General features: G+C 32.6%; 1 protein-coding gene across 1 annotated transcript; it reads left to right on the top strand.

The window, feature by feature from the left end:
• Positions 1–1,276: 1,276 nt before the first annotated feature.
• On the top strand, positions 1,277–3,265 carry Pabpc5 (poly(A) binding protein cytoplasmic 5). The gene is given in 3 exon segments (XM_032890400.1): positions 1,277–1,367; positions 1,906–2,466; positions 2,468–3,265. Coding segments are annotated over 2 exon segments (1,149 nt in total). The 5' UTR covers positions 1,277–1,367; positions 1,906–2,055; the 3' UTR covers positions 3,206–3,265.
• The last annotated feature ends 7,243 nt before the right edge of the window (positions 3,266–10,508 follow it).

Here is a 10,508-nt window from a genome sequence, read left to right as displayed (position 1 = left end):
TACTAATACTGATAAATTATTCATTTTTGCTTTCTTTGGTGGAGAAAAGATGGTTCAAATATCTCTGTTCCCTGTTTGGAGTGGATTTTGAACATTTAAAGAAAGTCAAGTGACTCTATCACACTTTCCCTCCAAAACAGCTAAATATTTGATTACAGTCCTTGAAGTTCTACAGTGCTACAAATGCCACCATTGACATATATGATAGATAGATAGATAGATAGATAGATAGATAGATAGATAGATAGATAGATAGATAGATGATTGATAGACAAATAGATAGAAAGATAGATAGATAGGCAGATGATAGAAAAGAGGTATGCAGTAACTTTCTCTTGTATACTACAATGCTTTAAATTTGACAACTCTTACTGAGATTTATAATTAATTTTAGAAAGTATTTCCTAAACATCCTTAGTTCATTTCAGGACGTTAATATGTTGTCAGTTTTCATACATTTTTTTAAGCTTATATACTGAGACTTTGTAAATATTCAGCATGAGTGCAGATAAAAAGTGTCATTGTTTTCTGGTATTAAGTCACATCAAAAGTCATTTTATGGCTCTCCAATCATTTAAAACCTTAGTATCAGTGGAGCAAAGAAAAGAACTCTACCTACTACATGGGGATAATTCTGCCACTAAGGAGGATTAATGGAGTAAGGATAAAAGCCAAGCTCATCTCTGTGTTCTTTGTGACCCAGTTAGCACTAAACCTAAGACACAGGTATCAACTACCAACACAGGTATCAACTCTGAGTTTCCAATGAGCTGAAGTAAATATGTAACCTGCATCTTTTTTCACAATACCCAGCACTCCAACCAAAAGGGAGAAAGGTGTTCATCAAAAAAGAAAAACAGATGTGCTTTCTACTCTGGCTACAGTTTTGTCGTGTTGAAGTAAGCACCAAAAAGTATGCTTAAAATATAATAAAAATATAATAAAATAAAATCTCTCTCTCTCCTCTCCCTCTCTCTCTCTCTCTCTCTCTCTCTCTCTCTCTCTCTCTCTCTCTCTCTCTCTCTCTCTCTCTCTCTCTCTCTCTCTCTCTCTCTCTCATCTCCGAGCAAGCGGGAAGTTAGTTAGGAAGGTTCCGGGTTTCCTAATGCCCCGCCCGCCCTCTGTAGCACAGCTACAAGCTCTTGATCCCTTGGTTCTTTGCTAGCTTTGTCCTGCAGGAAGCAATTTCTGTCCTTTGGTCCCCACTGGGGCGGCTCTTGGCGCATCTGCTCTCCTCTGCTGACTCCGCCCTGCATCTGTCCAAACCAGCCTCGCGTCAGAGCTGACCACGGCGGCGCGGCTGCCTGTCAGTCCCTCCGGACCTGCGGAGAGAGCCTCAGGCTGCAGAAACCACCGCGCCTCACCCGGTCCGTACCCAGTGGTCATCTTGGGGATATGGGCGGTCTCCTGTTCCCTACGCATGTTTCGGTGTGTCTGTCTCTCTGTGTGATCGGCTCCCAGCAGCCTGCCTGCCAGTTCCAGTGCACCAAGTGTCTTGTGTGCTGTTTAACTGACGCTGAGCGCAGAGGCCTTAATGAGCTCCAAGCCCTCCTGACCCAGGCTGGCGGAGGAATACACACACTTGGTCCCCTGCACTGGGTGGCATGCATTTTTAAATCCACAGAAGCTCAAGGCCTATGATTTCACAGAAAGCCAGTCTCAAGGCCTCTGTTGGTGAAACTAGATGTGGGGAGGCAGTCAGACCCTTGATGATTTCTTTAATTATAATGGGGTAGGGAATATTGCATTCTTAATACAGGCTTTTGAAACTGATTTGAAAGCTGAATGGGTGAAAAACTGTAAGTCTTCTTATGGAGAATAGATTTCATATTGAGTTGCCTTTTTTTTTCTGATGCATTTGTTCTGAGCCTGCTGACCAGCTGTTTCTGAACTTTATTTTCTCAGCCTCAGCCTCAAGAGTGATCTGAGTCTGCTTTTAGCTTCCCTTCGCCTGCCTTGGCTTGTTCTGTTCAAGAACAGCTGTTTGGCCTATAGATTAGAAAAAAAGGGGGGCCCTCTCTACTCTGTCCCAAGAGATCATCTAAGTGTTCAGAGATGGGGAGTGGGGAGCCTAATACTGCTGGCAAGAAAAAGAAGTACCTCAAGGCTGCCCTGTATGTAGGTGACTTGGATCCTGATGTCACAGAGGACATGCTCTATAAGAAGTTCAGACCTGCTGGCCCACTGCGCTTCACTAGAATCTGCCGTGACCCAGTGACCCGCAGCCCCCTGGGTTATGGTTATGTTAACTTCCGCTTTCCTGCAGATGCTGAATGGGCATTGAACACCATGAATTTTGATTTAATTAATGGTAAACCATTTCGCCTCATGTGGTCACAGCCAGATAACCACTTAAGAAAGTCTGGAGTTGGAAATATATTCATCAAAAACTTGGATAAATCCATAGACAATAGGGCCCTATTTTATTTATTTTCTGCTTTCGGAACATTCTTTCCTGTAAAGTCGTGATGCGAATGACAATGGCTCTAAGGGTTATGCTTATGTGCACTTCGATAGCCTTGCTGCTGCCAATAGGGCTATCTGGCACATGAATGGAGTCCGGCTCAATAACCGCCAGGTATATGTTGGCCGATTCAAATTTCCTGAAGAGAGAGCAGCAGAAGTCAGAACCAGAGATAGAGCGACATTTACCAATGTTTTTGTGAAAAACTTTGGTGATGACATAGATGATGAAAAACTAAAGAAACTTTTCAGTGAATATGGGCCAACTGAGAGTGTTAAAGTAATAAGAGACGCCACTGGGAAATCTAAAGGCTTCGGATTTGTAAGATATGAAACACATGAAGCTGCTCAAAAGGCTGTGCTAGAACTACATGGCAAGTCAATAGATGGAAAAGTCCTATGTGTAGGGAGAGCACAGAAGAAAATTGAACGCCTGGCTGAATTAAGGCGGAGATTTGAACGGCTGAAACTAAAAGATAAAACTAGGCCTCCAGGAGTGCCTATCTACATTAAGAACTTGGATGAGACAATCAATGATGAGAAACTAAAGGAGGAATTCTCTTTATTTGGATCAATAAGTCGGGCCAAAGTGATGATGGAAGTGGGGCAAGGCAAAGGTTTTGGTGTTGTCTGCTTTTCTTCTTTTGAAGAGGCTTCCAAAGCAGTGAATGAGATGAATGGTCGTGTAGTAGGCTCCAAGACATTGCATGTCACTCTGGGGCAAGCCAGGCACAGGTGGTGAGAATTACCGTGATCAATTTGTTTAGCCTTAGCTGCTGCTTACTTAGCTTGGGCTCCTTTGTGATAGGGGTTATTTTCTGCTAATTCATATGTTTGTTTTCTTTCCTTTTATTTAAATTATTTATTTTTTGTGAATACTTTTTTTGGAAAGAAATTATACATAGAAAATCTTGTTCATTTTGGTGAAGAACATAATATTTAAATGTAAAAATGCCTTTTGTACAATTTTTATAAGATCTCTATCCTTTGGAATGTGTAAAATAAAGTTTATCTTTATTTTTTTTCTAAATAGCCTAAAGGAGGCAAATGATTATATTTCCTTTATTTCCATGACATTAATTTAATTTCCGCTGTGGAAATACTCTTAGCACGGTCCTTATTTCTGATTCTGGCACAGTGGAAAATCAATAATTGCTTTTTTGAGAAATCATCAGAGAAAGAGTGATTAAATATGACCCACTTAAAATTGCTCCATAATTTCATTTTATTATTATTTAAATTGAATATTTCTTAAAAATATGTAAGGCATTTTCCTTTATTCTTTGTATCAGTTTTTCTTGTATCCAGTGCAAGCACATACTATAGATTTGTTAGCAGTTTTGACCAAGTATTGGGATTTATCTTTATTAATATCATGGTATTAATTTTCAATAAGTGCTTTTAAAAATCTACTGCATTGATAAATAGTTATTTAAAATGTGAGGATATCTTTAAAAATATTTTCCAAGAGATTTCGTATTTGAAGATATTCTAAGGTCATTCTTAACTCTTTTTTTCCTTCTTTTTCTTTTTTTTTCTTTTTTCTGGAGCTGGGGACCGAACCCAGGGCCTTGCGCTTACTAGGCAAGCGCTCTACCACTGAGCTAAATCCCCAACCCCCATTCTTAACTCTTACTTTTGAAATATACATAATGGATACCTACAGGTAGACCATATTAAATTAACAGAAATATTTATTAATGTACTAGTTTACTTTTACCTTTAAACATCTTATACACTGCTGTTATAAACTAAGACATGTTGTTTTTTGTCATCCTTGAATATATTCATTGGCAAAACACTGACAGGTGTTTTATTAAGGAACATTTTCTTTTCCTTAATTAGGTCATCGCTTATATCAGAATCATCAACTCCATATAATTCATTACTAATTCAGAATACTTAAAAGAAAATATACTGCTTCACGAATTAAAGAAAAAAAATGTTCTGAAGCTACTTCTTGCATCATGAAATTTGTAACACTACAAATTCTCCACTTTTCACATATGGAAATCTGTCTTCACTTTCAGTTTAAATCCATGTAACACTTAAGAGCAGTACAAATATTATTGACAATTAGAAAAGTAATAACGTTTTTTGAAACTTGAATTAACTTTCTTAGAATATATGTTTTACTCATAAAACAGAACCCATCACAAGAACATGTTTGGAATATCTTATCAGTTGATTTTTTTATTGCTTTACAAATGAATCATCATTTTTATAAATTATATAAAGTAATCATATAAATCTGTTAGCTCTTTCAACATAAAATGGAAATAAGATATTTCTATGTAATGATAGTCAATTATGAATATACACATAGTCAAGTATTTTCAAAAAGAATATCATTGATTAATTGATTATGAATATAATATAATCATGATCATAAAATCTGTAAACACTATAGAAAAAATTCTTAATTTTTAGTATGTGTATATCCTTTCATATCTTTTTCTTACATTTATATCCATTTTTATAAAAATACAATATGTATTATTTCATATTTTTATTTTAAATTGAACCATAGTTGCCTTATTTATACCAATAAATATGGATGTTGATGAATACCATAATTTTAGGAACTTCATAATTTTCCTTAATATGGATTTATTATATTAAATAAGATTTTCATTCAATTATTTTTTAATTTATAAACTATACTGTATTGAGCATCTTTTTTCTGGAAAAGCTATCAGTTACTAGTTTAACAGAGACTTCTATTATGTGTTAGAGCTTAAATATGCTAGAGAATTAAAACACACAATATATATTTTACCAAATTTGGAACACTTTCAAAACCTATTCTACATCTATGAAAACAAAAATCAACAAAAGATAATCATCATATTTGTTGAACCTATTTTATACTATTGTAACCAAAATACATAAAATTTGAAACAGATACAATGGCAATTATATATCATATATTGTATTCATTTTGAACACTATCAATATTCATTTATAGCTACAAGCATGAACCATCACTTTAAAAAATTAAGTGTGAATATAAAGCTAGGAAGAGTTCTAGAAAGTCAACTATATCAAGTATAGTCATTTAATGTATGGTTTTGGAATTTCATATTTAAAGTGTTAACTATATTCCAAAGATCAGCCTTTATAAATAGCAAGAAAAATGAAGAAACCCTAGGCACAAGTAAAATAAATATGCTGAGGTTCTAGATAGTCATTTGAAATGTTGAAAATTCAATTGCTGAAAACCATGAGGCAAATACATATTAAAGTAAATCTGTGTTTGAATAGAAAAACATGAGTATTTTTAGTCTTATTCTTAAGTTTTAGCTACTTATAACATACTTCTAAAGAGGAAGAATACAAGTAAATATTCTACATCAGTGGCAAAGGGATTTATAAATCTTATTGTTCAACATTTCTTGGTAATAGATAATAAAAATTATAATGTTAGTGTTTGGTTAATAGTGGACTATGCAAGTCAAGTTTGGTTTCCTTAGGTTTTTCAAAGTAGTCACTAGGACAAATTTTAAATATGCCCAGGGAGACAAAATAAGAATATTACTTTATGATTACAAATCAGGATCAAAATCAAAATTTGGGAGAGGGAGATGATCTTTTGTCTAAGAGATTTTACACTTACTCCTTGTTTATTTATTACCAATGATTTAGGAAATTTAAAGATGTTATATGGGAATTTATCAGATTGGGCTGAAAGAAACAATATTATTTTTCTTTAATTATAAACTTGTAAATGGATTAAATATCTTTCTTGCAAGTAAATTCTCTAGTCTAAGAGAACAATTAGAAACGTGTCAATAAATGACTGAAGATAAATGATAGAAGTGTTTGACACCTATACTCATACCTAAAACACAGTATTCCATAAACTGTTAATGAATGCATTAATAACATAAGACATATCTTTCAATTTGTTAATTTTTCAGTTTTTTTTCAGCATTTAATGAGGTCAATGAGATTTTTAAGTAGCATATGAAAATGTAGTTGAGAACTGACAAAATACATTTGTTTATAGTTTTTAGGCTATTGAAAAGTCCTTGTTTAATTGTTAAGGTTTTATCAATAATCTCCATCATCTTACCATATTCTGATAATTTACCATTTAATTGATAAACATGTTATGAAGGCAAAATATGTAAAAATTGGCATAATTTTAAAAATATGTAATTTTTATAAGTTAATTACATAATATTTGAAGACCAATGATAATCTATAATGTCCTCTGTGTTGAAGTAATTAGAAGTGTATAATCACAGTGATTCTGAATAAAATAGTTCTTGCTCATTTGAAATGATTTAATATGTATCAGTCATTAAATTCCAAATATAAATTTAGGACCTTGTAAAAAAATATACTGGTTCTTTAGAGATCTCCAAGAAAATAGAATGAGGGCTGGTATTAGGCATTATTTTCTAAGTCATCAGAATAAGTTTTATATAAAACTAATCACTCAACAAAATATAATGTATAATAAAACATTTTTTTATCCATTTAGAAATTAATTTAGATTTTGCAAGGAGATATTTTACTTTTGAAATATGAGGATTGTTTGCTACTCATGAAACATATCCTGACAAATAGTTCCTTAGACACTCAATAAAGTTAATGTATCCCATCTAGCTTCAGAAGATAGTCACAAAAGTTTAGAAATACTCTAGCTAGGAAAGCACATCTGAAAATAAAAATGCCTGATGCAATCCATATATTAATGATTATAATTATTGCTTTTCAAAGATTTATTACTTTAATTTATGTATGTGTTATTTCCATGTGTGTTTGTATATCACATATGTGCCTAATGGCTGTCAGATCAGAAAAGGGCCATCTGGGATTTGTAGTTATAAATAATTAAGAGCCATCACGTGGGTACTGAAAATGAACCCATTTACTCTGAAATAGCAACAAGTGGTCTAGTGTGCTAAGCCATCTCACCAGGCTCAAAGGATTTTTGTTTTGTTTTGTTTTTGTTTTAGATTTTATGGTTGTTGATTGTTTTTCTTTTTCTTTTAAGTCAGTGTCTCAAAGCCGAGAAAGGCCTATAATTCCTTATGAAGACCAGTGTGGCCTTGAACTCACAGAAATCCACTTGTATATGTGGTAGGATTAAAGGTGTGCACCACTCTACCTGGCCTTCTAATTCTTATGAAGAAACCATAACTTTAAGTACTTTGATGCTGGAAAATCACAGTCAGTTTTAAAATATGTCTCATTTGATAAAGAAATCATATTTTCATTAATTTTAATATAAAATTTGGAGCCTTTTAATTCTTTAGGGGTCTCTAATAAAGCATAGTAAAACACTGCCGTGAGAATACTTTAAATATTCAATACAAGACAAGGTAATTTGTTTCCAAACAAAAAAGGAAAGAAAAACTTCGAATGTATTTCTTTATTCTACATAGAGAAAAAAATGAGAGATTTTTTAATTGACAATAAATAAGGGGTGTAGTTATTCAAGTGTTTTAAATGTAAATGGATATCACATTACAAATTTCAGCCTAGTTTGATGTCTAAGGTCAAACACAAATAAGAGTTTTCATTCAAACTCTGTTGTTATTCTTTTTGTTGATGAGACTACTAACAGTAATCTTATACCTCAGGAGTACTCTTTTCTAAGTGAACTTTCTTTTAGAAAAAGAAAGAAAGAAAGAAAAGAAAAGAAAAGAAAAAAGACTGGTGCTAATAAACTCCTCAATTCTTTCTTACCTCCATCTACCTAACCTCAGCCCACATTTGCAAATTCTTTAGATTACACAGAATGATCCTGGTTTATGTAGTTTGTCTACAATGGTCTCATTTTGTTTAATTTGTAGCATGTATGTGATACTGTTCAACTTTTCTGAGACAATGTTTTAAGATTTGCATGTTAAGAAACAATAGACGGTGAGACACTTGTCTACTGTTTATATGTGAATGAATATATTTAACAAAAGTCGTTTTTAAAGAATGTACATTTAATAATAATGTAAATTAAAAAACAGCAAATCTATTGGATCTTCTCCGTATGTGTTTTTAATAATAAATATATGGTTTATAATACTTTAATACATATATATGTATATATGTGTATATATATGTTTATATGTGTATATATATGTGTATATATATATAGTAATAATTTGAGGCATGAAAGCATATACAAGAAATGATGCTAAGAATGTGTTCAAGTACTTTGATGTAGCTACATGGCAATGGAATTACCTGCCTACATACAGGTTATATTTCTTTTATAATGGCATTAATAAATCACTAATATGATCCACATAGGCATAGAATAAAAACATATTGGAAAATATTATTTTGAAAATTATGTTTCATTTTTTCCAACTTAGGCTAATCAGAAAGGAAAGAACACCACATATAAAATAATTATTTCTCTCCATGAATATTTAAATTAAAACAGTTTTACATTAGGCTTTATGACATCCTTAGAATATTAGGTCACAAAATCTATGTTCTGATATAAACCTTGATGTTATATATTTTAATGCTCTAATGAAAATATTTCTCCATAATACATGTGATAATGCATATACTTTAAAAAAAAGTAACACAACTTTTTGTAAAAGCAGTATGAATCACAAGATAGTTTACACTGAGTTTATAACACACAAGTAATTGGTTAGTTGAAAATTTATTTCCAGTGTTGGGTCAAGAACTTAAAGTTGTTTCTAACACTACAAGTGAGCTTAAACCACCTGAGTTTCTTGTTAATTTTGTGAGAGATATTTATCTTGCACAATACATAAATGATATATATCATTCACATTTCCAAAAGAAATTGAAAATATCATTATATATGAAAAACAATATGACATCTGTTTCTAGAAGACAAAAGCAGCTTCTTAACTAGTCCAGTACATTCTATAAATGACGTAAGTATAATTAATGTATTGGTAAAGCCAGGAACTTAGTAGTTGAGAAAATGTAAAGCATATCTGTGTAAAGTAATAGTTCATATATTGCCTTCAAATGAAAAGCACTCACAGAATATATGAGCAAAATATTACATAATTCTCAGAAAATTTTGCATGTGTTGTTTTTTTTTTTTTTTAATTTTTTTTTTGGAGCTGGGGACCGAACAGGGCCTTGTGCTTAAGGGAAGCGCTCCACCACTGAGCTAAATCCACACCCAGAGACATGTATTTGTTTTATCATTACAGGTGCAATGGTAAATAAACATAGAAAAGTAAAGAATAAATATTAGGTCTGCAAAGATATGAACTTATAGCTGCCATTGAGACTTTATTAAAGAAGACCAGTATTTGTCTCACAAGAAGGATTATATCTTTACTAATCTAATGTTTATAACCTCATGACTGAGTTAATCTATAAATAATTTCTAATGATAATTCTGAGAAGTGATGTCATATTATTTTTAATTAAAAATGAAACCTGTTCTTTCCAAATTACATTGAAAAATGTCTAAATGTATGATGGTACAAATAGTATTTTATGCTCATAAAAATCCAAGATTTACATGAAAATTGGAATCAAAGACAGGATCAAAAATTTAAAATACATTTTTAAAAATATTAGATGACCATCCCCATACCTGATCCTGAAATCCCCATTCCCTCCCCATCTCCCCTTCCAATGTCCCTCCCTCTATCATCTGCCTCTTATGCATATTTTATTCACCTTCTAAGTGGGATTCAAGCTTCCTCATTTGGGTCTTCTTGTTTAGGGTCTTTGTGTCTATGGAGTATAAAAATGGTACCTGCATTTTATGGCTAATATACACTTATAAGTGAGTACATATCATCCATATTCTTTTGGGACTGTGTTACTGCACTCGGGATGATATTCTGAAGCTCTATCCGTTTACCTGAAAATTCATGATGTCTTCATATTTGTTATCTGAATAGTTATCAATTGTGTAAGTGACTCACATTTTATATATCCATTCTTCAGTTGACAAGCTTCCAGTTTCTGGATTTTTAAAATAAACTGCTATTAACATAATTGAACAAGTGTCATTGTGGGATGTTGGAGCATATTTTGGGTATATATGTCCAGGAATGGTACAGCTGGGTCATGCAGTTGAACTA

The sequence above is a fragment of the Rattus rattus genome, chromosome X (assembly GCF_011064425.1).
Source record: "Rattus rattus isolate New Zealand chromosome X, Rrattus_CSIRO_v1, whole genome shotgun sequence".
In the NCBI taxonomy this organism is placed as follows: Eukaryota; Metazoa; Chordata; class Mammalia; order Rodentia; family Muridae; genus Rattus; species Rattus rattus.
Note: the sequence above shows the minus strand (reverse complement) of the source record. Positions and strands in the feature narration are given on the sequence as shown.